The sequence below is a fragment of the Stegostoma tigrinum genome, chromosome 30 (genome assembly GCF_030684315.1).
Source record: "Stegostoma tigrinum isolate sSteTig4 chromosome 30, sSteTig4.hap1, whole genome shotgun sequence".
Taxonomy (NCBI): domain Eukaryota; kingdom Metazoa; phylum Chordata; class Chondrichthyes; order Orectolobiformes; family Stegostomatidae; genus Stegostoma; species Stegostoma tigrinum.
The window spans coordinates 5,896,439-5,924,072 of record NC_081383.1 but is presented as its reverse complement, the minus strand read 5'-3'; the positions used below and the strand labels follow the sequence as shown (position 1 = coordinate 5,924,072).

The window sequence follows — 27,634 nt, the reverse complement described above, 5'->3', positions numbered from 1 at the left end:
GCCATTAGATTAGCTTATTTCACTCTCAGTTTTTTATTGAGTTTAAATTTCATCTCCTGCCACAGTGGGATGCAAGCCCATGTCCTCAGGAAATGATATTGCTGCTATGACATAGCCTTCCCGTCTCACAACTATCCCCCTTCCCCACACCCACTACAGTCTCAATTCCCCAAGAGCCTGGCACTTGTTCCTGTGTCTTGGAGTTGTTCCACATTCCTCTGCCTGGATCTTGGGGGTGGGAAGGTGCAATGCTGTTGCTCTCTGTTAGCTGTGGGCCTCTGATTGGCTGGCATCTTCAATGGCAAAGGGGAGGGAGAGCAGCTCTGTCTCAGAAATTGATGGGCTGAAGCACCTGTAGGATGCCCTGACCAGGGGAGTTCTCGTTGTGGGGTGTGCCCTGTTTGTTATTATACCCATTCCTACGATTCATCCTGAAATTGGAAAATCCCAGGCCCAGTTCCTGTGCAGCAACATTAAACAAGGAGTGGCAAATAATGATATTAAGGCAAAATTGGGTTGGAACATCTTAATAACAGTCTTGTCTAACTAAAGAATTATTCTTTTTTAAGCAGATGCAGGAAGTGCTGGAAATAATCAGCAGGACTGGCAAGTCATTCCAGTAGTTTATGTTTTTGTTTCTTATCTTTTATTTTTTATTGCCTGTGACTGCAATGCGGTTTATATTTCTGCTGGAGGTTTAATGTAAGGCCACCATTTATTGCCCATCCCTGATTACCTCTTGGAAAGGTGTTGTGAGTTGCACCCTGAAATGTTGCAGGCTATACGCCTCTCATGAAAGTGGTTCCATGGTTTTGACCACTGATAGTGGAGGAACAGCAATAGTTAGTAAGTCAGGATGCTGTGCTGTTTGCAGGGGCCAGTGCTCCCATGTATCTGCTTCCCTTGTCCTTCTTGGTTAGAAGTCATGGGACTGCGAGTGTGTGGTCAGAGGATCCATGGTGAGTTTCTCTGATAAACCCTGTGGATGGTACACACTGCTGCCACTTTGCATCGATGGTGGAGGGAGTCAGTCACACAGATAGAAGCTGGAGTCTCAGTTTCATTTATAGGATGTGCTTGGTCTTGGCTAGGCCAGTGTTTAATGCCCATCCCCAATTTCCCAGCAGGTAGTTAAGAGTCAATCACATTGCTGTGAGTCTGGAGTCACATGTAGGCCAGACCAGGAAAGGACGACAATTTCCTTCCCCCAAAGGCATGAATGGTTTTTCCTTTCAAAAGGGGTGTCACCATTATACTTGCTTTTTATTCAGTTGGGATCCAAGTTTTATCGTCTGCTATAATGGGATCTAAACCTGCACCTACAATGATAGACTGTATTCTGGGTTATTGGGCTACTGACATTCTACCACCTCCACCTGTCCTCCTAGCAGCCCTCACATCCTATTCCCTCATTGAATCTAAATTCCACTATGCTTGTAAAGAAGAATGCTTTGCCTTGCATTCTGACCGCCCTCTTGCCCCAGTCAAATCACACTTATTGAAACATTTGCAGAGTGCCCTCCATACTTGTGCCGTCGTGGCAGGGCGGGGGTGCAAGAGGAAAGAGAAGTAGAAGCTTAAATATGGAAACTAAGAAGAATGTCCTTGACACTATCCACTGTAAAAGGTACATTTTGCAATGACCATAGAATCCCTACAGTTTGGAAGCTGGTCATTCAGTCCATCGAGTCCACACTGACCTTCTGAAAGTCTTCCCACCCAGACCAGCCCAATACCCACAGCCCCTGCATTTCCCATGGCTAACCCACTTCGTCTGCACATCCCTGGACACTATAGGCAGTTTAGCATGGCCAATCTACCTAACCTACACACCTTTGGACTGTGGGAGGAAACCAGAGCACCCGGAGGAAACCCCTGCAGGCACGGGCAGAATGTGCAAACTCCACACAGATAGTCAGCTGAGGGTGGAATCGAACCTTGGTCCCTGGTGCTGTGAGGTAGCACCATGCCACACAGAAAGATCACATTCAAGACTTCACAAGAACAACTTCTCATCTCTGAGGCCATGAGTTTGAATCCCACCATGGGCAGATAGTGAAATTCATTGATAGAATATGGTGGCACTGACTACTCCATCCCTAATTGCCTTGAAATGGCATGGTGAGCCAGTTTCTTAAATGATTTTTCAGAGGACTGTCTTTGCTGAGGGTCTAGAAATAAGTCCAGGTTGGGTTGATTTTCTTTCCAAAAGGATTTTACTGTTCCAGATAGATTTTTGAAAGACAGTCAGTGATCATGACTGAGCAACGAACATTTTATTCCAGCTTTATTTATTTGAGTGAAATTTCCACCAACCACCATGATTGGGTTTGACATTAAATCTGCTGGAACATTAATCCCAGCGTCTGATTCACTCGGCCCTGTAGCATAGTCCTTATGCCACCATATACCATCTTCTATTCTTGCCAGTTCTGAAAGCAACTCTCGCCATCAGGCCTTCCCATCAGCGAGTTTCTATCTGTTGAAACCCCAATACCATCCTTGTAACTCCACTAACCAATGCTTGACATTCTTTTTAACACTGCAGATCCTGTACACTGGGGTGGTCATTTATGCACCTGCACTGATATTAAACCAAGGCAAGTCGTATCCGTTTTGTTTCTTTTTTGTAGAATTTGCAAATGTGTGAGAGCTGTACTGCACTGCTCAAACCTTTCCTAAAGTCGGATTAACATCTTGTAGGCTACTTTACCGTCTACCAAACCCCTCCAACTCTTCAACACCTCTTCCTCTCTTTTGCCCTATCCCTCAAGGCTTAACTTTTCTGGGCACAGCTTTTTGATTACATTTCCCACTGTCTCTTTTGTCTTGCATCTGTAGCAACTGTAATGAGGTCAGCCAGCTGGACATTGGAGAATAAGGGTTCTCTGATTGGGTCTATTAATCTGGCTCAGTCAGGGACCCCTGGCTGTCATAAAAGGGTGAATGTCAGAGAAATTGTGACCGTAAGTGCCTGACCCATTCAGAGGCAGTGCTATCGTCATAGACTGTGCACTTGTAAATAAAGGTTGATTGGTGATGAGATGTTGGCATCTGAAGAGTTACTCCAAAGCCCATTTTCCTTTTCCTGGTTACACCATAGCAATGCATCTTGGGTGGATGTGATAACTTAAAGGTGCTATATGCATGGAAATTGTTGTTGAAACAAACTCCACATCAGCTGAATATGATGGCCAGACTCTGAGATGGGGAATGTGGCAATACAAAAGTATCGGCTCACATCCAACTGGAAGTCAAAAAAGAAATTCAGAATGATTTCTGTGGAAATGTCGTTTTCTGGCACCCATTCCCCATCACTATTTGTTCTTGACAATTTGCTGCCCATCCTGCTTCTCGAGTTGCTACAGTCCACACGAGTATTGGAAAATCCACAGTGCCACTAGCTGGGATGTTCCAGAATTTTGGATCAGTGATAAGAAAGATATATGGAAGATGTTTGGAAGAAAATAACCATGACCTAACCCTCCATTTAGCTTCGGAAATCTAGTAAAGATGATCACCACATCACAGACATAATTTCAACTGTCAATCATCATATTTTCACCGTCCATTGTACAATGAGACTCACCCATCCATTTCTACTCTTAAGTAATCAATGGAACAAGGTTAAAACCAATTAATTCCAATAGAAATTGCAAAGATGTGAGTAATTCATGAAGACAGTAACCACTCTCTCACTCTCTCCCTTGCCGCATTTTGTCTTGTGAATTTCACATTTGGAATGTGCAATCTCTGTAGTTTCAGCATCCTAAACACCTCCTGGGTTACACCTTGATCCTGAAATTTTCAACTTTGATCCCTAAAAAACAAAGTGACCCTTACACAAGGCAAACTAAAAACAAACACCAACTTTTAAGAATGATGAGCAACTTTTACATGGCTTAGGCATTGACTTATCGATAGGCCAAAGGACCTTTTCCTGTGCCGTAGACCTCTATGACTCCAAGACATGGACTTACAGGGTAGCTTCCTACTTTAATGAAATGTAGCTGTGCAAAGGAAGACCATTATATGTAAGGCTCTCAGCACAATACACTGCTCAGCATGTTGGTCAAACTGTGTTAATGTGTGGTATAGTCTGATGCTGATTCAACTTATTGTCTTTCAGTTACTGGTCTTAATATCTGGGCATCCCTGCTGTCCACTGGAATCATCTGCACATTCTACACAACCATGGTGAGTACAGAACACTTACTCCAAAATCCGTATCATTATGTTAAATATCCTGACCTTCTATCATGACCAAACTTTTAGATTTTAGCTCAATCTGGCACCTTAATAGCTGACTGTGTAAACTGCAGAGAGCTTCAGGGTAGTCAGTAAAGTCATCTGCGTTGCCTTTCCTCAACCAATACAATAGTTTCAAAACTAGAACCTTTCTCTGTGGCATAATAACAGAGAGATTAACAGAGACATCTGGGTGTTCAGGTCCATTGTTCCCTGAAGATGGCAACGCAGGTCAATAGAGTGTCAAGAAGGCATTCGGCATGCTTTCTTTCATCGAACGGGGTATTGAGGACAAAAGTTGGTAGGTCACGTTGCAGTTGTATAGGACTTTGGTTTGGCCACATTTAGAGTACTGCGTACAGTTCTGGTCGCCACATTACCAAAAGGATGTGAATGCTTTGGAGAGGGTGCAGAGGAGGTTTACCAGGATGTTGCCTGGTATGGAGGGTGCTAGCTATGAAGAGAGGTTGAATAGATTAGGAATATTTTCATTAGAAAGACGGAGATTGAGGGGGGGCCTGATTGAAGTCTACAAAATCATGAGGGGTATAGACAGGGTGGATAGCAAGAAGCTTTTTCCCAGAGTGGGGGATTCAATTACTAGGGGTCATGAATTCAAAGTGAGAGGAGGAAAGTTTAAGGGAGATATGCGTGGAAAGTTCTTTACGCAGAGGGTGGTGGGTGCCTAGAACGCGTTGCCAGTGGAGGTGGTAGAGGCAGACACGATAGTGTCTTTTAAGATATATTTGGACAGGTACATGGATGGGCAGGGAGCAAATGGACACAGACCGTTAGAAAATAAATGACAGGTTAGACAGACGATCTCGATCAGTGCAGGCTTAGAGGGCCGAAGGGCCTGTTCCTGTGCTGTATTTTTTTTTGTTCTTAGTTCTATAATGCAATAACGTGACGGTTCCTCTCTTTCTCTCTTCCACTGGCCCCACAATCTTCTCCCTTTTATGCATTTCTCCAATTCTTTCATGAAAATTAACTCTGAATCAACTTCAACTGACTTATCAGGAAGTTTTTTCTGGAGTAAATAAAAACACTTGTGTAAAATAAGTTCTCCCTTCACTCGCATCCAGCTCTTTTTCCAGTGGTTTTAAATCTGTGAGCTCTGGTCATCAACATTCCTGCCAGCGGAAATACTGGTAAATAGCAAGGAGGAAAGCCGGACGCTGTGGGATAATGTACACAGACAGGTCCCATAAGTTGAACAGTGACAAATGGAATTTAATTCTGACAAGTGTGAAGTTGGGGTGCGAACAATGCAAAGGGGAATATGGTGGGACCTGGGGAAGTATAGAGCATCAGAGGGGCCTGGTTTGCATATCCACCAATGTTTCAAGGCCATGGGACAGGTAGATAAAAGATTACACAGTGTGGAGCTGGATGAACACAGCAGGCCAAGCAGCATCAGCAGGAAAGCTGACATTTAGGGTCTGGACCCTTCTTCAGAAATGGGGGGAGGGCAAGGAGATTCTGAAATAAATAGGGAGAGAGGGGGAGGGGGATCGAAGGTGGATAGAGGAGAAGATAGGTGGAGAGGAGACAGGCAGGTCAAAGTGGCGGGAATGGATCCAGAAAAGGTGCGTGTAGGTGGGGAGTTAGGGAGGGGATAGGTCAGTCCAGGGAGGATAGACAGGTCAAGGGGGTGGGATGAGGCAAGAGGTAGGAGATGGGGCTGGGGCTTGAGGTGGGAGGAAGGGATGGGTGGGAGGAAGGACAGGTTAGGGAGGCAGGGACGAGCTGGGCTGGTTGTGTGATGCAGTGGGGGGAGGGGACGAACTGGGCTGGTTTAGGGATGCGGTGGGGGAAGGGGAGATTTTGAAGCTGGTGAAATCCACATTGATACCATTGGGCTGCAGGGTTCCCAAGCGGAATATGAGTTGCTGTTCCTGCAACCTTCGGGTGGCATCATTGTGGCACTGCAGGAGGCCCATGATGGACGTGTCATCTGAGGAATGGGAGGGGGAGTTAAAATGATTCGCGACTGGGAGGTGCAGTTGTTTGTCACAAACTGAGCGTAGGTGTTCTGCAAAGCAGTCCCCAAACCTCTGCTTGATTTCTCTGATGTAGAGGATGCCACATCAGGAACAGTGGATACAGTATACCACATTAGCGGATGTGTAGATGAACATCTCTTTGATCTGGAAGGTCTCCTTGGGGCCTGGGATGGGAATAGGGGTGAGGGAGGTGATGTAGGGGCAAGTGTAGCACTTCCTGCGGTTGCAGGGGAAAGTGCCGGGTGTGGTGGGGCTGGTGAGGAGTGTGGACCGGACAAGGGAGCCGGGGAGAGAGGGGCCCTCCGGAAGGCAGATAAGGGTGGGGAGGAAAAAAAGTCTTTGGTAGTGGGGTCAGATTGCAGATGGTGGAAGTGCCAGAGGTTGATGTGTTGGATCTGTGGCTTGGTGGGGTGGTAGGTGACGATGAGGGGGATTGTGTTTTGGTTGTTATTACGGGGAGGGGGTGTGAGGGATGAGTTGCGGGAAATGCAAGAAACACGGCCGAGGGTGTTTTCGATCGGGTAGATAAGGTGGTTTAAGAAGGCATATGAGATACTTAATTGAGGCATTGAATACAAGAGCAAGAAAGTTTTGATGAAGCTGTATATAGTGTTAGTTAGACCACAGCTAGAGCATGGTGTGTATTTCCGGTCATCACCGCATAGAGGGGATGTGGTTGCACAAGGGAGAGTCAATAATCAGGAGCACATTCTAACGGTAAGGAACAGGATGTCCAAAGGGGATTTGAGGAAAGATTTTTTCATTCAGAAGGTGATGGGTATCTGGAACTCACTGCCTAAAAGGGTGAGAGAGACAGGAATGCACAAATAATTTAACAAGTATTTAGGTGAGCACTTGAAGCATCATTGCATACTAGGTTACAGGTTAAGGGCTGGGACATCTGATAGGAATTGATAGATGTTTTATGACTAGTGCAGATATGATGGGCCAAAGGGCCTTTTTCCATGCTGACAAGCTCTATGGATCTCATTCCCACAGTATTTCTTGATGCTAAACGGCCCCAGGATGTGGGTAGCATGCTGCTTTGTCCTTTCTCATGTTCCTGGGTTTAATGACCTCCATTCTTGTGCCTCCAGGGAGGGTTGAAAGCTGTGATCTGGACTGATGTCTTCCAAATCATCACCATGATGTCTGGCTTCATTGCCATCATGGTTCGTGGCACCTACTTGGCTGGAGGAACCCATGGTGTTCTGGCCACTGCGTACAATGGGTCCCGCATCAACTTTGGAGAGTAAGAAATTGTCTTTGAAGTTCATCACCGGATCACCAAGTATCCTACAAGATCCTAAATCTCCATGATAACTGAGCCTGGTTAATTTAATTTCCTTGCACCTTGAGTGAGCCAGAACTCAAACATGAGAAGAACATAGAACATTACAGCACAGTACAGGCCCTTTGGCCCTCAATGTTGTGCCGACCCGTCATACCGATCTCAAGCCCATCTAACCTACACTATTCCACGTACGTCCATATGCTTGTCCAATGACGACTTAAATGTACCTAAAGTTGGCGAATCTACTACCGTTGCAGGCAAAGCATTCCATTCCCTTACTACTCTCTGAGTAAAGAAACTACCTCTGACATCTGTCCTGTATCTATCACCCCTCAATTTAAAGCTATGCCCCCTTGTGCTCGCCGTCACCATCCTAGGAAAAAGGCTCTCCCTATCCACCCTATCTAACCCTCTGATTATTTTATATGTTTCAATTAAGTCACCTCTCAACCTTCTTCTCTCTAATGAAAACAGTCTCAAGTCCCTCAGCCTTTCCTCGTAAGACCTTCCCTCCATACCAGGCAACATCCTAGTAAATCTCCTCTGCACCCTTTCCAAACCTTCCACATCCTTCTCATAATGTGGTGACCTGAACTGTACACAATACTCCAAGTGCGGCCGCACCAGAGTTTTGTACAGCTTCACCATAACCTCTTGGTTCCGGAACTCGATCCCTCTATTAATAAAAGCTAAAACACTGTATGCCTTCTTAACAGCCCTGTCAACCTGGGTGGCAACTTTCAAGGATCTGTGTACATGGACACTGAGATCTCTGTGCTCATCTACACTACCAAGAATCTTATCATTAGCCCTGTACTTTGCCTTCCGGTTACTCCTACCAAAGTGCATCACCTCACACTTGTCTGCATTAAACTCCATTTGCCACCTCTCAGCCCAGCTCTGCAGCTTACCTATGTCTCTCTGCAACCTACAGCATCCTTCGTCACTATCCACAACTCCACCGACCTTAGTGTCGTCTGCAAATTTACGAACCCATCCTTCTACGCCCTCATCCAGGTCATTTATAAAAATGACAAACAAGAAGGTGCGACAGTCAAGTTTCACTCCTGAATATCTTTCTTTGATGAATTTATCTCTTCTCTGTTTGAAGGCAACATCTTTAGAAAGTCTCCAGCTCCGCAACCAAGTAATGAAATTCCACATGACAGAAGCATGATAGAAAGCTAGAGCCAGGTATGGCCAGGGGGGCAAATAAAGGATGTATAGTGAATTGGCTAAAAATTGGATCCTACAATGGTTGCAGCAGAGAAGGAGGCCATTCAGCCTGACATGCCCATGCCAGCCCACTGCAAGGCCAACTCTGCGAGTTCCATTCCCGTGCCTCTCTTCACAGCCCCAGCAACTGGCAAGTGAAAAGGTTGAGTTATTCAGGTTGAAGGATGGAAGAAAGCAAGGTCTCACAGGGAGTAGTGCTGGGATCACTATCAAGAGCATGTTCAAAATTTGAAGGTGATACTGAACTGGGTCCTATGGCTAAGCAAAATAAGAATACAACAGGAAAGTCAAAGATGGGGCAGCACAGTGACTCATTGGTTAGCACTGCAGCCTCACAGCACCACGGGCTCAGGTTCGATTCCACCCTCGGGACATTGTCTGTGTGCACTTTGTACATTCTCCCTGTGTCTGCATTGGTTTCCTTCGGATGCTCCGCTTTCCTCCCACAGTCCAAAGGTGTGCAGGTTAGGTGGATTGGCCATGCTAAATTTCCCATACAGTTCAGGTATATATAGATTAGGTGGGCTATAGGGGGGATGCTCTGAGGGTTGGTGTGAACTTGCTGGGCCAAAGGACCTGTTTCCAAACTGTAGGGACACTTATGATTCCATGAAGACATGAGAGAACATGAAGATTGGGCATTAGGTGGTGAATGAAATTTATAATGGACGGATGTGAGATGATGAACTTTGGCCAAGCAAACTGAAACTTCTTCTGCACCCTCAGGAATAAGAACAAATTGGGGTGGAAGTGCAAAGGCACCCGGGGATACATGTGAACAAATCATTAAAAAATAACAATACATTTCAGCAAAATAATTAAAAAATAATAATAAAACACTAGAATTCCTGTGAAACTAGTATAGGACCCTGGTTCAGACCACATTTGAGATGATAAGCACAAATTAGGGCTCCACACGTAAAGTGTTGAAGTGAATGAGAAAAAGATTTTGTTTTGAACAATGTCAAAACTGAGAGCCTTTAGCAAACAGGTTAAATCGACCAGGTTAAAGCTTATTTTCTTCTAAAAATGGAAGGTTCAAAGCTGAGGGAAGAGATCTTTATAATTATGAATGGGTTGGACAGAGTGGATTGAGAAAGATTGTTTCCAATTCTGGAAGAATCCAAAACTAGAGATGATAAACGCAGAAACGAATTCAACGTGCAAATTATGGAGAAATGATTTTACCCAGAGAATTAGCGAGATATGGATCTTGCAGTCCTGAGAAGTGACTGAGCGGAAGTATTTGGCGCTTTTGAATGGAAAGTAGACGAGTAGGTGAGAGAAGGGAGAACAAAAAGAGAAGCTGAAAGGCTGAGATGTTGTTGATGGGACAAGAGGCATTTCACACCATGTACAAATATCAGCAAAGCCTTTTCGGGCAGAATGGCATGGTTTTTGTGCTGGATATTCCTCATAATCCAAGTTACCATTAACTGTGTTGGCAGAATTTTTCTCTTTGGAGATTTCATATTTGAATTCAATTCCATACTTAGGTGGTACCCTGCTTATTCAGCATCATGTTTCCTGATTTTTTCTTCATGAGGTGTGGGTATGGCTGGCAAAGCCAAGATTTATTGCTGATTGCTCAATGTCCTTGAATTGAATGGCTTGCTGGGGAGAGCAATTCAGAGTTAAAACATTGCTGTGGGTCTGGAGTCCCATGTAGGTCAGACCAGGTAAGGATGACAGTTTCCTTCCCTAAAGGACACTAGTGAACCAGGTGGGCTTTTTTGACAGCCAATAATAATTTCATAGTTACCATCACATGAAACTAGAATCATCGAATCCCTACATGCAGAACCAATTGTCTCATGAAGTTCATAACAACCCTCCAAAGACCGTCTCACCCTAATCCCACCCCCCTATGTTTCCCATGGCTAACCCACCTAGCCTGCAATTTCCTGGCAATATGATCAATTTAGCACGGCCCGTCCACCCTAACCTGCACATTTGTGGTCTGTGGGAGGAAACCGGAGCACTAACAGAAGTCAAGAGACACGGGCAAAACTGAACCATACAGACAGTCAACCAAGGGTGGGATTGAACCTGGGTCCCTGCTGTTATAAGGCAGCAGTGCTAATCACTGAGTCGCTGCGTCAGCCTAGCTTTTGTTGGAATTGAATGTCATCAAGCTGCCTTGGTAGGATTCAAATGCCCATCCCCAGAGAATTTGGCTGGGCCTATGGATTACTGCTACCAGTGACTCTACCACTCTTCCACTGTTGGAGAAATTGGAGCCCTGGCCAGTATTATTTTCCTGCACTGCGCTATGCTAATTGTTGCTATTAGCCCAGGACAGATAAGGAAATGAAATTCAGATGCTTTGGTCTATGTGGCTCGTAAAATTAATCTTTTTTATTTGTTCGTTGAATATCAGCATCACCAGCAACTTGGGTATTTATTGTCCATTCCTAATTTTATTTGGTTCAGAAGTTAGCTCCCCACACCTTTCTCAAGGGCAATTAGGGATAGGCAATAAATGCTGGCCATCTGGTAAGAAGAATTATAACTAATCCTCAGGAAGTCTTGTCCTGGTAACGTCTGCCTTGCGCTCAAAAAACTAACGTGACATCAAACGTAATTGTCCGGGCAGGTTTGCAGAGTGTTTGGCTCTAGTCATAGATTTGTAGAGCCATAGAGGTTTACAGCATGGAAACAGGTCCTTTGGGCCCCCCTCGTTCATGCTGTCCAGTTTTCACAATTAATTTAGCCCAATTTGCTTGCGTCTGGTCCATATGCAACCCCACCACCCACCCCCACCCCCCAACCAACCCCATACCTATCCCACCCATGTACCTGTCCAAATGTTTCTTAAATGACAAAATTAAATTTGTCTCCACCACTATCTCTGGCAGCCCTTTCCAGACACTCAACACCTTCTGTGTGAAAACATTGCCCCTCTGGACTCTTTTGTGTCTTTCTCCTCTCAGTTTAAACCTATGCCATTTAGTTTTAGACTCCCATACAAGGAGAAAAAGCAGTTGGTTATCTGCCTCATCTCTGCCTCTCCTGGTTTTATAGACTGTTGTAAGGACATCCCTCAGTATCCTACACTCCAGGGAATAAAAACGTCTCAGCCTATCCAACATCTCCTTTTAATTCAAACTTTCCAGCCTGGGTAGCATCCTGATAAATATTTTCTGCACTGTTTCTACTTTAATAATATCGTCTGTAGATTGATCTTTTTACTGTCAATTGATGAAAGCTCTCTGTTTAGTTTTGACCCGGATCCAAGGAGACGCTACACCTTCTGGACTTTTGTCATCGGTGGAACTGTGCTGTGGTTATCCATGTATGGAGTGAATCAATCTCAAGTCCAGCGCTACATAGCCTGCAAAACAGAATCTCAGGCCCGGCTGTAAGTTTGAGTGATCTGAGCAGAGGGGATCTGTAAACAGTATGAGTCATGAGGTGGTTAAACATGCAGAATGGTGTCCAAGGGAAAGGGCAGCAAGTTTCCACTCAGATAGCTCATGAAGGGCTGGCCAGGGAAACTGGTGCCAAGTTCATTCTTTTTCAGCAGATCCAGTCCTGACGGGAAGAGACAGACTATCTTTGGCCCGCGATTGGCATTTGAAATCCCACTTGTCAAGGCATCCCAAAAGATATCCTGTGGGTTGAAAGAACAGCATCTCCAAGCACTGAGTCAGCTTCAGAACGTTGCATGCAATGAGGATTCAGGGTTTGACATGACGGTGAGGGTCTGGAATTGGGGATTTAGCTGCTGTGCAGTGCTTGTCTATCATGATGAGGCAATGCAAAGTTTGGGAGCTGGTCGGTCATTTTAGTCATTTCTATACACAAGGCAAGCACATGAATGGCCTTACAAGTGAACTGTAAGCACCACAAGTATAGGGGGGCAATTCATTGTGGGAGCTCGTGATAAGGAACCCGGTCTGCAATGTCACATTCTGCTTTAGGGACATCCTGAGGACTTGGAAGGCACTATGTAAATGTAAGTCCTTTTCTCTTTTGTGAACTGTCCTGACATTGAGGACTTGGAGCAGTTCCCAAGATACTGCAGACGTGAGGTCACAGGGTTTCTCTGGTTTGTATAGGTGGCGCCTCCCCACAGGATTCTCCCCAGCTCCTCCCCCAACTCTGGTTGATTTTCCCTGAAGGCTATGACAGTCCATTGGGAGGATCCCAGTGGGAATTCCTCACTGACAGGTACCAGTCAGTGGGTGAAGGACCTTTACCTGATCTGAGACAACTCTCTGAGTGGCTGCTGTGCTATCCTGGGACAGCCTGAGATGACGGACAGAAGGACCTCACTACAGCAGGCCATTCAGCCCCTCTTCCATCACTGCTAAATTGGACCATGGCTGATCCTTCTCTAGACTGTACCTGACCGTGTCGATCAGTTGACCCTGCACACCCTTACCCAACAAAAATCTAGCGACCCACACTTTGAAATTTTCATGAAGCATGTAGCCTTACCATCTCTTTGAGGGACATAGTTCCAGACTTCCATAAATTGTGTTGAAGAGGATTTTCATCACGACTGAAGTATATTTACTAACCTGCCAGCCTCAAACTAAAAGGCATAGGAGCAGGAGTTGTCCATTCAGCCCATCGGATCCGCTCCTCCATTCAATGAAACCATAGCTGATCTGATAATCCTCAACTCCACTTTCCTGCCTTTTCCCCATAGTCCTTGATTCCCTTCCTGATGAACAACCTTTCTGTTTCAGCCTTGAATATACTTAAGGACAGCCCTCTGTAATAAGGAATTCCACAGATTTATGACTGCGGTCCTAGGCTCTTCCACGGAGGGAAACAATTTTTCATGTAACCTGTCAAGTCCCTTAACAATTCTTTTTAAAGTTTTAGTAAGAATGTCTCTCATTGTGCTAAATTCCAATGAAAACAAATGCAAACTCTCAACCTCTGCTCATACGACAGCCCCTCCATACCCAACAGCATCCTAATTAACCTTCTCTACAGACCTCGCAGCCTCTAAGGCAAGGAGGTACTGCTGAGATAGGCCAGCCACAACCGTATCAGATGGCTGAGCGGGCTTAAATGATCGAGTGGCCTCCTTCTGTTCACTTGTTTTTCTTTAACAAGATGAGACAACGCCACATTGCTCTGAAACACAACCCAGATGTTGCTCAGACCTTGTCCAAAAGGGCTGATTATTTTTTCAAAGGCAGGCAGGCACTCTCTTTCTCTCTCTCTTTCCTCCTTTAGGAAGCTTTTGTCTTTAGCTCTCATGCAGTTGGGTCATGCCTGTTTCCTGCTTCCACGTTTGGTCTCTGCGTGAAGCGTTAGCCTCATAGTAGACTTTACGGTGCCTGAAGGGGAATGAGGGGCTAAGAACACTTGTCTGACTGACTGCTTGGACTCTCAGTGTCGGACTTTGTTTCGTTAAGCAAACAATCTTGTAAGAAGCTCGAAATGGGGCTCTCAATTCTACCAATCTTTTGCGCTTCATGAACCATTGTAAGATGCTAAAAGCACTTGGCTGACTCCGTTAACGCCCTATAGTTCTCTCAGAGAGATCTCGCTGTTTCTTCAACCATTTCCTCAGCTTCAGGATGAAAAGGCATACAGAGAGTGTGTAAACATTCTGTCTCTCCCACACAGTGTGACTCTCTGTTTCCATTTGGCGTCTTGTGTTTGAGAGGGAAGTGGAGAGCACTTGAAGTGTGAAAGATTGTGAAATGGCTGAACCTGCTTGTGTTTGTTTCCAGCGCGATCTTTGTGAACCAAATTGGGCTGTGGATGATAGTGACAAGTGCAGCGACCTGTGGGATCATTCTGTTCGCCCTGTACAGGGACTGTGATCCTGTCAAAGCAGGACACGTCACTGCACCTGACCAGGTGAGTCTAACACACAATGACAAGGCTGAAGGGACAGTGAAGGGAGAATGTCTGGTGTAGCATTTACATCAGAAAGATACCTGTATTTATCCGCCAGCTTTTCCCCACTCTGCACAACCTCCTTCACCCCAGAAACACAAAATTGCTGGAAAAGTTCAGCAGGGGCGGGCAGCATCTGTGGAGAGAAACCAGAGTTAATGTTTCGGGTCGGGTGACCCTTTCTCAGAACCGTTCTGCCAGACCTGCTGAGCTTTCCCACCAGTTTCTGTTCTGGTTTCTGGTTTACAGCACCTGTACCTTCTTCAGTTTCTCCTTCACCCCAGCCCCAGTTTATTTGCTGAGGGGTAATGGGCTGAGGATTAAGGTGGTGACGGAATGGGATTTCTTCTTGCGAGGGCTGGCAGTCGCATGATGGACTGAATGGATTCTGTGCTGTAACATCCTATCCCAGAAACACAACCAGTGCAGGAGGTGGGTGAGCAGCTTGAAAAGCAAAGGAGCTTTATTACAGATAACACAGTGTGAAGCTGGATGAACACAGCAGGCCAGGCAACATCAGAGGACCAGGAAAGTTGACGTTTTGGGTCGAGGCCCTTCTTCAGAAAAAAGAGCTTAATTACAGTCTGTACATTATGCTGATTTATATTATATGCACACACACAATACATACCTATGCATTACATGTACATTTATTAGACATATACATATGTTTTGTACACACACTGATATACAATATGGCCATTTTTATTATCTACAGGAATTATAGACCAGTCAGCCTAATGCCAGCAGTGGGGAAAATGCTACAGCCCATGATGAAAGATTTGGTAATTGAGCATTTAGAAAAGCAAGACATCAGACAGAGCTAGTATGGATTCATAATTTGGGTTATCGTGGTTGAGGAAGCCACTGTAATTCTCCAAGAATGTACCTCATGGAATTAATCCAGAAGAGCCAGTGGATGTGGTTTATTTGGGCACTCAGAAAGTTTTAGACAAAGTCTCATATAAGAGAATAGTGTGTAAAGTTAAAGTGCATATGATTCGAGATTGCCTATTGAGATGGTTGGAGAGCTGGATAGCAGCCAGTGAGGAAATGAGTAAGAATAAATGGGTCTCTTTCTGATTGGCAGGCAGTGAGCAGTGGAGTCCTGCAGGAACCAGGGCTAGGACTCGAGCTATTCACAATTTCTGTGAATGATTTGGATGACAGAACTAAATGTAATATCTCCACCAGGCTGGGGGGAGGGTGAGCTGCGAGGAGGATGCAGACAATTTTCAGTGTGATGGGGACAGGATGAGTGAGTGCGCAAAGGCACACAAAGGTGCAGTATAACATGGATCAATGTGAGGCTATCCAATTTCGGAGCAAAAGGAGGGAGGTAGATTTTAAACTGAGTTGCTGTATATTGAGAGAGGGTTCCAGCACGACATGCTGAGGGATGGACTGAAGCTTGGGGCAGCTGCTGCCTAGGCACAGTGGGGAAAGGCCGCTGTCTGAAGTCTTTCTGCTGAAGGTAAATGAGGGTTTGTTCAGGTATTGGACCCTCCTGGTGCCGTAAGTGTATGTACATATTAGTATTGTACGTGTAGGAGAGGTATTTTGTTTTTTGGATAGAGTCAAAGTCCAATGTTTTGTGTATTTACTTGGTATGCACCCATACAGAACCAAACTGCCTTTGTGACAATGTATTTTTACAAAGAGATTTTTTATGAATAAAGTGTATTTTTGAAAGGGGCAGGGAAGATCCATGATCCAGAAAATATTTCTCCCAGGATGAGTCTGAGCTGAGAACTTTCATCAGCAGCAAATCTTAAGTTTCAACAGCAGCAAATCTTAAGATTGTTGTCCACGTTTGGTCTCTGCGTGAAGCGTTAGCCTCATAGTAGACTTTACGGTGAGCTGAATATGAGCTGCAATTGGTGAATCTTTTTTCTGGTTTCAGTCAAATGCCAATACAGCCAGCCAAAACTATAGCCTCTGCTGGTGCCCCCTTCCGAGGCCAGTGGCTCTGCAATACAGTCAGAGTAACTGTGAAGAAGGTGCAGGAAGAATCACTGGTCAACTAGACCTTCCTTGTGAGGAAGATTCTCCCGGACTGTCGTGGGTTCCAAGCAATGGATATTTTCTGTTTGCAGCATTTCCTCAGTGGGAGCGACTTAGGCATGATCTCCCAGAGCACAAAGCAATGTGGCTGCCTCCTGAAGGTGTTCAAGGAGAAAGGAGGTGAGGGTCCCCTCTCTCACCTGTCTCTGGTACCATTGTTTGTCCTCCCTATACATGGATGACGTCACCATTTTCTGCTCCGACCTGCTGTCAGTGCACACGCTCATGAGCATCTGTGACCACTTGAACTGGCCTCGGGAGCCAAAGGAAATTGAGGCAAGGATGAAGCCCATGTTCTTTAGGAACTGGGCTGACCAAATCTTTATCCCCTTCTCTGGGAGGGCAGACTACCTGGAGGTGTTGGGAATATGGTTCAGAGGTGCTCGGGTGCACAAAATCTTGGGAGGAAGGTATTGCCAAAGTGAGGCAGAAACTGGTATTTTGGGAGCATTGCTCCCTCTCTATTCTGGGCTAAAACCTGGTCATCAGGTGTGAGGTACTCTCTCTGTTTTTGTACGTGTTGCTGGTCTGGCCAATTCCGCAAAACTGCGCTGCTGCAGTCACACGAGCCATCTTCCCGTTCGTCTGGAGATCTAAGATGGACAGTGTCTGTAGGAACACCGTGTATAAAACCCTGGCTAAGGGAGGGAGGAAGGTACCCAATGTCACCATCATCCTGGGTGTGTGTGCGCAGACCCTCAGTGCTCAAACACCAAGTGTCTCTACATACTGAGGTCCTATATGTCCCTGGTGTCGTGCAGGATGGGCTGGGCCTCATTGCTGTGGAATGGTCCATGTAGTTGGACCATTCCATATGATCTGTCCTTCGTGAAGAAATTTGTAAAGAGAAAGACTTTTGACCACAAGTCCATCAGGAAGTGGTCAGCATGTAGTGTCCTTGGGAACCAGTAGGAAGTGGAGAGGCTGGGTCTTGTCGTGTGATTCCCTGAGCCAACTGTCACAGTCCCTCACCAGAACCAAGTACCAAGTTGCCTGGTTGGTGATGAAAAGGGCACCATCTGTGAGAGCCTTCATGTACATCTAGACTGTCTGTGCCACCACATGCTGCCCTCAAAGTGGCTGCCGCAGGAGAAGTTGAAAACTGTCCCACCCGTCCTGCTGGAATGTGCCTTTACAAAGGAACTCTGGAAGAAGACGCAGTGATTTTTGTCAATGTTTGTCCCAAGCAGCTCCACAGCGGGGAACTCTGTGCTATATAGTCTGTTCCCGGGATGCACACAGAGTCAAGCATCAACTACGCCTGGAGGGCCATCAGTTTGGTGAAAAACACTCTGGTCTACCCAAAACCTGTTGGTCTTCCAGAGCAGGGAGTTGTCCCTGACTGAGTGTTGCATGAAAGCTTGGGGCAGCAGCTGCTAAAGTGCATTGGGGAAAGACCACTGTCTGAAGTCTTTCTGCTGAAATTAAGTGGGAGTCTGTTCAGTTATTAGACCCTCCCAGTGCCTCAAATGAAGAACATGTTACATAGGTAAAAAATGCCTTGGGTTTGTTCGTTAGAACTGTTAGGAAAGCCAAACTCTGATGAAGGGTCTTGGCCTGAAACATCAGCCTTCCTGCTCCCCTGATGCTGCTTGGCCTGCTGTGTTCATCCAACTCTACACCTTGTTATCTCGGATTCTCCAGCATCTGCAGTTCCTACTATCTCTTAAACTTCAATGTGTGTTTGTTTCTATATGTAAAGACTGTGCAGAACTGAATTGGTCTCTTTACTATATATGGATATAAAAATTTTTTTTTGGATAAAGTATTTTCTGAAATAAAGAAAAGGGGGATGTGCAGTGAGAACTGGGTGCCCTCGATTGGTTTATCTAAGACCTTCTCTCTACTTGCAGATGATGCCATTCATGGTACTGGATATCTTTCAGAACTACCCTGGAGTTCCAGGATTGTTCCTTTCTGCAGCATTCAGTGGGACATTGAGGTATTGCAAGAATTTATATTCAGCATCATAAGAGTTGGCTTTCTTGAATTTCGTTGTGTATGAAACAGGCAGAACAGATGCCTACTAAGCCTCTCTCAGAGCTCTGAGAAGGTGATGGTGGACCTCCATCCTTACTTCTGCATGTTTTGTTGTGGCATTGGCGATCTGATGATGGCGACAGGAGGACAATTCCTGGATATTCATTCATGCCTTTTCAAGGCTAGGACAAGACTATCACCCCCATGGACTTTGCTACTTTGGCAACTCTTGCATGAATGGGTTAGAGAGATATTGCCACACTCGAATCCCACTCCAGGATTTGATATGGTAAATGAAGCCATCCTGTGTTGGAAATTTATCTCAGCTCCTTCAGTGCCATTGGGTCAAAATCCCAGAACTCCCTTCTGAATGTCATTGCAGTTCAAGTAGGCAGCTCACTGCTGCCACCTCAACGGCAGTTAGGGATGGGCAATAAATGCTGGCCCAGCCGACAATGAATAAAATTAAAATCAAGGAAGTCCACATCCACTGATGCACTGAGGGAGCACAGCACGACAGAGGTTGGTAAATATTGGGGTTCCCTGGCCAGTCAGGACAATGTAAAAGATTCTGTGATAGTCTTTCTACAGGAAAACTGCAAGGACCCTCAGTGTCTGGAGCAGCACTTTCTCCCTCAACCTGCATTATTAATATCAGTTTAGCTTCTGCATTGCTGTCTATGGAATTTTGTTTATTTTCCCCCCTTTACTGACCAGGCAGCATTTATTACCTGTCCCTAATTGCCCAGAGCCCAGTTAGGGGTACAACCACCTTGCTGTGGATCTGCAGTAGGCCATGGCAGCTTCCTTCTCTAAAGGGTCCTAGTGAACCAAATGTTTTTTTTCCCTCTGACAATCAATTCATAGTCATCAAAGATTCCTAATTCCAGATATTTTAACTGAATTTAAATTCAACTATCTGCCTTGGGGAGATTTGAACCCAGGTCCCCACACATTGTCTGGGTTTTCAAATCCAGCATTAATATTAATATGCCAGCACCTTCCTGTTGCTGTATTTTATCTACTTTTCACTAATTCGGGAATTCAGTTACCAATCAGTTATTCACAAAATGTTCAGTATTATTAAATGTCTGGAGATTGGGAAAGCTCTCTAAAACTCTCAGGTATTGTTCATCTTGTAACATAATACCTTGACTAAATCATCAAAGGCCCAGAGGGTTCTCTCATTACAAAGAGATGATTGTTTATCCTAAGGGCCACCACACCTCAGGCGAGGGAAGAGGTTGAGAAGGTGAGTGCTTCATGGTAACCACAGCTGGTGCAGGAATTAGACAGTAACACCCTGCAAACAACCCTGAGATGAATGATGGCTTTGTCGCTGTGGTCTGAGGGATGCAAGTTGACCAGGACATCTTCCTGATCATCTACTTGTGCAATCTGAGGTTTGGCATCTGTCTGACAAGCAGATAAGATCTCAGTTTCACTTCTCACCTGAAGGACTGTTTTTCCAATATTCCCTCTCCGGAATATCAGTCCGTTCTACTTCCTTGTGTGGTTCAAAGCTGATAGTTTCTGACACAAGGGTCAGAGGGTTACCAGTTACAGTACATCATTGCGATTTGAGACCACACCTTAAAATGTTACTTTCTTTACAGCACAGTATCAACCAGTATCAATGCTATGGCTGCATGTACCGTGGAGGACGTAATCAAACCCAGGCTGAAAGTATTGACTGAAAGGAAGCTGATTCTAATATCTAAAGGATCGTGTAAGTGCCTGTCTGCATGTTAACAATGTATCCAATCTGTGGGAGCTAGGTTACACCAGGAATTAATCAATCATAATTAGCAAAGGTAGATTCAATTTCCATTGTTCTATAGCACAGTCTGTTGCTTAAGAACATAAGAAACCAGAGCAGGAACAGGCCAGGTGAACTTGTAGGTCTTCTTTGCTATTTAATCTAATCATTCCTAATCTCCTACCGCAACTCCACTCAACTGCATCCTCTCCGTATCCCTTCGTTTTCTTGATTGTTTTCAAATTTGTTAATGGGATGTGGATACCACAGGCTAGGCCAGAATCTGTTGGCCATCTTTAACTGCCCTTCAAAAGGTTGCAGTCCACGCGATGCAGGTCCACCCACAGTGCAGGTTAGGAGGGAGTTCCAGAATTCTGACCCAGCCGCAATGAAGAAACGTGACATTGTTCCATACCAGGACCATTTGTGTTATGGAGGAGAGCTTGCAACTTGCGCTGTTGTTGAGTACTTTCTGTCCTTGTCCTTCGAGATGCTAGAAGTTGCAGGTTGGGAAAGTTCAATTGAAGGGGCTGTGATGAGTTGCTGCAATGTATCTTGTAGATGTTGCATGCTGCTGCAACTGTGCATTGGTGTTTGGGCCCAGGGCACGAGAATTAGAACTAGAATTAGAACTAGAATTAGAATTAGAACTAGCATTAGAATTCGAATTCGAATTTGAATTGGAATTAGACCATAAGGCACAGGGGCAGAAATTAGGCCATTTTCCCTACAAGTCTGCTCTGCCATTCAATCAAGGCTGTAAAGTTTCTCAACTCTATTCTCCCACTTGATCTCCTTGATGATCAAGAATCTATCTATCTCAGTCCTAAATGTGCACAATGACCTGGCCTCCACAGCCTTCTGTGGCCGTGAATTCACCACTCTCTGGCTGAAGAAGTTTCTCCTTCTCTCCATTCTAAAAGGCCTCCTCTTTCTTCTGAGGTTGTGCCCTCGGGTCCTAGTCTGTCCTACCAATGGAAACATCTTCCCAACATCCACTTTGTCCAGGCCATTCAGTATTCTGTAAGTTTCAGTTAGATTCCCCCTCATCCTTCTAAACTCCATTAAGTACACATGCAGAGTCATCAAATGTTCCTCAGACATTAATCTTTTCATTCCTGGGATCATTCTTGAGTACCTCTTCAGGACCCGATGCAGGGCCAGTACATCTTTACTGAGGTATGGGACCCAAAATTGCTCACAACACTCTAAATGTGGTCTGACTAGATCTTCATAATGCCTTAGAAGTACACCCTTGCTTTTATATTCTAGTCCTCAAAGCTAACATTGTATTTGCTTTCCTAACTGCCGACCACTTTTTACCCCACTCTCTGCTTTCTGCCAGACAGCCAATCTTCTATCCATGGTAGCACCTTGTCTCTTACATCATGGGCCCTTAGCTTACTCAGCAGCCTCCTGTGTAGCACCTTGTCGAAAGCCTTCTGGAACTCCAGGTAGATAACATCCTTTGACTCTCCTTCGTCTACCCCGCTCATTACTTCCTCAAAGAATTCTAACAGATTTGTCAGGCATGACCTCCCCTTGGCGAAACCATGCTGACTTTGCCCTGTTTTACTGTACACTTCCACGTATTCAGAAATCTCATTCTTCACAATGAGCTCTAAAATCTTACCTATGACTGAGGTCAGGCTAATCAGCCTGTAATTTCCATCTTTTGCCTTACTCCCTTCTTAAATGGGGGCGTTATATTAGCCATTTCCAGTCCCTGATACCAGTGATTCCTCAAAGATCACCACTAACACTTCCACTGTCTCTTCAGCTACCTCCTTCAGATCCTGGGTACAGTCATCTGGTCCAGGTGGTTTATCCTTCCAGTTTTTCTAGCAACTTCTCATACATCCATGGAGTCCTACAGCACGGAGACAGGCCCTTTAGCCCAAACTGGTCCATGTTGACCAAAGTGTCCATCCACATTAACCCCATTTCCCGGCATTTGGCCCATTTCCTTCTAAACCTTTCCTATCCATGTATTCATCCAAAAACCTTTTAAATGTTGTTAATGTGCCCACCGTGACCACTTTCGCTGGCAGCTCATTCCATATGCGTACCATCCTCTGTGTAAAAGTGTTGTCCTTCAGGTTCCCATGTATTCTTTCCCCTCTTACCTTAAACTGATGCCCCCTAGTCCTCATTCCCCAACCCTGGGAAAGAAGACTGAGAGTATTCGCCTAGCCATGCCCCTCATGATCTTATACAATTCTGTGAGATCGCCTCTCAGCCTCCTGCATTGAAAGAAGAAGCCCTAGCCTGTCCAACCTCTCCCTATAACTCAGTCCCTTGAGTCCTCGCAACATCTTTGTAACTTTTTTCTGCACTCTTTCCACTTTAATAACATCCTTCCTACAGTAAGGTGACCAAAACTGAACACAATATTCCAAGTGCAGCCTTACCAATGCCCTGTAAAACTGCAACATAACTTCCCAACATCTGTACCCGATGTCCTGACTGACGAAGGCCACTGGGCCAAAAGCCTCCTTACTGCCCTGTCTACTCGTGACTCCGCTTTCAGGGAACTGTGCACCTGAACTCCAAGGTCCCTCTGTTCCATTCCTTCAGGCCCTATCATTCACTATGAAATGCTTATCTTCATTTAACTTTCCAAAATGCAACACCTCACACTTATCTATATTAAACTCCATTTGCCACTTCTCAGCCCACTCACCCGGCTGATCGGGATCCTGCTGCAAATTTCTGATAACCTTCCTCACTGTCCGCAACACCGCCTATTTTAGTGTCATCCGCAAACTTACTAATCATGCCTTGTACATTCTCATCCAAGTCATTGACATACATAACAAACAGTGTTGGGTCCAACACTGACCCCTGAGCACACCACTAGTCACAGGCTTCCAGTTTGACAAGCATCCTTCCAGTATTACACTCTGCTTCCTACTCATCAAGGCACAGGCAATTTGCCAGCTCTGCCTGGATTCCATGTGATCTTACCCTCCAGAGCAACCTACCATGTGGAACCTTATCAAAGTTCTTACTGAAATCCATACAGACCACACCTACTGCCCTGCCCTCACCAACCTCCCTGGTCACTTCATCAAAGAACTCTAACAAATTTGTGAGGCATGTTCACCCACGTACAAAGCCATGCTGACTACTCCCAATCAAACCCTGCCTTTTCCATATGTATATATATCTTATCCCTCAGAATCCTCTCAAGTAACTTACCTACCCCAGATATAAAGCTTACTGGTCTATGGTTCCCAGGTTTTTCTTTTCTGTCCTTCTTGAATAAGGGCACAAAATTCGCTACCCTCCAGTCTTCCAGGACCTCACCCATGGCGAACAATGATGGAAATATATCAGCCAGGGCCCCCCACAATTTCTTCTCTAGTCTCTTGCAGGGCACTTGGATATCTCTGGTCAGGACCAGGTGATTTATCCATCTTCATATTTTCTAATACCTTCAACACCTCCACTCCTGTAATACAAACTGACCCCAAGATATCAGTACAAACTTCCCCAAGTTTTCATGTTTTTCTCGATGGTAAACATCAAGAAGAAATATTCATCCCCTACAGTTCCACACATAGATTGGTCCACTTTGGCCTTTGAGGGATCCCATTCTCACTCTCGTTATTCTTTTTCCTTAAATATACTTAAAGAATCTCTTTGGACTCACCCTAATCTTCTCAGACAAAGCTATCTCATGCCCCCTTTTTGCCCTCATAACTTCCTTCTTCAGTAAATTCCTGTATCCCCTATATACCTCCAGGGACTCCCTTGATCCCTGCTGCCTGCTCCTGAGCCATGCCTCCTTCTTTTTTCCAGCCGAAACTTCAATATCTCATGTCATCCAGGGTTCCCTACTCTGGCCAACCTTGCCCTTCACCCTCACAGGAACATATAACCCTTAAACTCTAGCTATCACACTTTTAAAGGCCTCCCACCTTGCCAGAGGTCCCTTTGCCTGCAAACGAACTATTCCAATCAACTCCTGCAAGTTATCATCTACTTCCATCAAAATTCACCTTGCCCCAATTTAGAACTTGAACCTGTGGACCAGTTTTGTCATTCTCTATTACTATTTTAAAATTCATAGAACTATAGTCGCTGATCCTAAAGTGCTACCCACTGTCACCTCAGTCACCTGTCCTGCCCTATTTCCCAGGAGTACATCAAGTTTTGCCCCTTCTTGAGTGGGACCCTCTGTGTACTGCTTGAGGAAACTTTCCTGAACACAGTTAACAAACTCCACCCCATCTAAGCCCTTGGCACTATGGCAGTCCCATTCTATGTTCGGAAAATTAAAATCCCCTACCATGAAAACACTATTGCTACTGTTTGGAAGCCTACACATAAACTCCCATTATGGTTTTTTTTTTACCTCTGCGGTTCCTCAGCTCTACCCACACAGATTCTACACCATCTGACCCTACATTGTTTCTTACTATTGATTTAATTTAATTTCTTACTAATAAATCAACCCCACACCCTCTGCCCACCTGCCTATCTTTTCGATAGGATGTATATCCTTGGATATTCAGCTCCCAATCCTGGTCCCCTGGCAGCCAGGTCTCCGTGATGTCTACCATGTCATACCTGTCAATTTCGATCTCTGCCACAAGCTCATTTACCTTATTCCTTATTACTGTATGCATTCAGGTATAACAGCTTCAGCCCTGTATTAACTGTCCCTCCTCTCATTATCACTTTTTTATCCAGTGTGCTTGAAGTTTGATTCCTAACCCTTTCCAAACATTCTGCCTTATTTTATGTCTGTCCTGGAGACTTTAATAACCTCTCCCTGAGATCTTCTTACTTTTCACTTTTTTCATACTTTTCAATGTAGTTGAATCCACCCCTACAGATGTTAACCTGCTTTGTTTCACATTGACCATTAGAATTCTTGGAGTTTTACCCTTCAGCTCCCTCCACCAACTTTCTAGTTTAAAATTGTGTTGACTGCCCTATTTAACCCTTTTTGTTAGAACATCGACCCTAGCTAGTTTCATGTGGAGACCATCCCAATGGTACAGATCCCTCCTGTTCCAATACTGATGCCAGTGCCCCATGAAAAGGAACCCATCTTTCCTGCACCACTCCTTCAGCCATATGTTTACTTCCCTTATTCTCATGTGCCTATGCCAATTTGCACATGGCTCGGGCAGTAATCAGGAGACTATAGCTCTTGAGGACCTGCTCTTGTTCCCAGTCCTGACAATCCCTAACCAAGTCCTCTTTTCTAGCCTTGCCTGTGTTGACTGCCCTGATGCGGGCCACAACAACTGGATCCTCCCCTCCCTCTCCAATACCCGTTCAAGCCCATCATTGTCACCTGTACTCAAGTGCAAAAGTACAGGAGTACGGTGAAAATAGAACCAAACATGCAAAGTTCCTGGTTACAAACCTTAGGCACTAAATTAAATTGGATACAAAAATAGAGAAATAAAAGAAAAAGTTTGAAAGTTGTATATTTCCGTGCTTCATAGTATAAATTAGGGGAATAAAGTTAAACATTATAGTCCTTCTGCAGTCAACCCATGCTGGGGGCTCGCCAATCATGCTCTCCCTTCCCCTGCCCCATGCTGATGAACCCCTGCAGAGAGGTCATGGAGCTGAGATGACTGACCTCCAGCAACTACAACCAGCTTCTTATGTGCCAGGTATGACAGGAACCTGTGGACACCTGCCACCCCACCCACCGGCCGATTCCCATTGATTCCAATTTTGCTGGGGCTCCTTGCTAACACAATCAGTCTAACACTGTCATTATGTCAAAGTGCACCACCTTTACTTCCTCTCTGGAATTCAGCTCTTCTGACTGTTTTTGAACTAAGGCTGCAATGATGCCAGGAACTGAGTGGCCCTGGCAAATCTCAAACTGGGCATTGGTCAACAGGTCAAATGGGAACAGTGTAGGGGAGCTTCACTCTGCATTAAATTCCATACTGTGCCTGTCCTGGGAGTGTTTGAGGGAGACAATGTTAAGGAAATTTTATTCTGCATCTAACCCTATGCTGTCCTTTCACTGGGAGTGTTTGATGAGGATAGTGCAGAGGGGACTTTACTCTGTATCTAACCCTGTGCTGTCCCTGCACTGGGAGTGTTTGATGGGGGACAGTGTAGAGGGATCTTTACTCTGTATCTAACCCTGTGCTGTCCCTGCATTGGGAATATTTGATGGGGGACAGTGTAGAGGGAGCTTTACTCTGTATCTAACCCTGTGCTGCCCCTGCATTGGGAATGTTTGAAAGGAGATAGTGTAGAGGGAGCTTTACTCTGTATCTAACCCTGTGCTGTCCCTGCATTGGGAATGTTTGATGGGGGACAGTGTAGAAGGATCTTTACTCTGTATCTAGCCCTGTGCTGTCCTTGCCTTGGGAGTGTTTGATGGGGGACAGTGTAGAGGAAGCTTTACTCTGTATCTAACCCTGTGCTGCCCCTGCATTGGGAATGTTTGAAAGGAGATAGTGTAGAGGGATCTTTATTCTGTATCTAACCCTGTGCTGCCCCTGCCCTGGGAGTGTTTGAAAGGAGATTTTGTAGAGAGATCTTTACTCTGTAGCTAGCCCTGTGCTGTCCCTGCCTTGGGAGTGTTTGAAAGGAGATAGTGTAGACAAATCTTTACTCTGTATCTAGCCCTGTGCTGTCGCTGCCCTGGGAGTGTTTGAAAGGAGATTTTGTAGAGAGATCTTTACTCTGTAGCTAGCCCTGTGCTGTCCCTGCCTTGGGAGTGTTTGAAAGGAGATAGTGTAGACGAATCTTTACTCTGTATCTAGCCCTGTGCTGTCGCTGCCCTGGGAGTGTTTGAAAGGAGATAGTGTAGACGAATCTTTACTCTGTATCTAGCCCTGTGCTGTCGCTGCCCTGGGAGTGTTTGAAAGGAGATAGTGTAGACGAATCTTTACTCTGTATCTAGCCCTGTGCTGCCGCTACCCTGTGAGTGTTTGAAAGGAGATAGTGTAGACGAATCTTTACTCTGTATCTAGCCCTGTGCTGTCGCTGCCCTGGGAGTGTTTGCTTCAGACAATATCTGAAGGAGTGGAAATCTGAGTTATGTTGCAGTACAAACTTATTCTTGGTTTCAAGGGGTTCCAAAAGCATTCATCAATATTCAAAACATATGGTTCGTTGGTGATTCTAAGTTTCAGCTCCTCACTCAATGAAATGTAAAGCCACAAATTAAAAAAAAAACCCTGAGTC

At 45.2% G+C, this 27,634-nt stretch overlaps 1 protein-coding gene across 2 annotated transcripts in view; it reads left to right on the top strand.

Moving 5' to 3' along the window:
• The window catches only part of slc5a5 (solute carrier family 5 member 5), a 53,443-nt gene that overhangs the window by 5,899 nt on the left and 19,910 nt on the right, over positions 1-27,634 (top strand). For both annotated transcript variants that reach the window (XM_059638555.1, XM_059638554.1), the window contains exons 3-9: positions 2,549-2,600; positions 4,130-4,197; positions 7,352-7,506; positions 12,005-12,145; positions 14,484-14,613; positions 18,570-18,658; positions 20,313-20,425. In XM_059638555.1, coding sequence (XP_059494538.1) covers positions 2,549-2,600; positions 4,130-4,197; positions 7,352-7,506; positions 12,005-12,145; positions 14,484-14,613; positions 18,570-18,658; positions 20,313-20,425 — 748 coding nt within the window. The remainder of the gene's footprint in view (positions 1-2,548; positions 2,601-4,129; positions 4,198-7,351; positions 7,507-12,004; positions 12,146-14,483; positions 14,614-18,569; positions 18,659-20,312; positions 20,426-27,634) is intronic.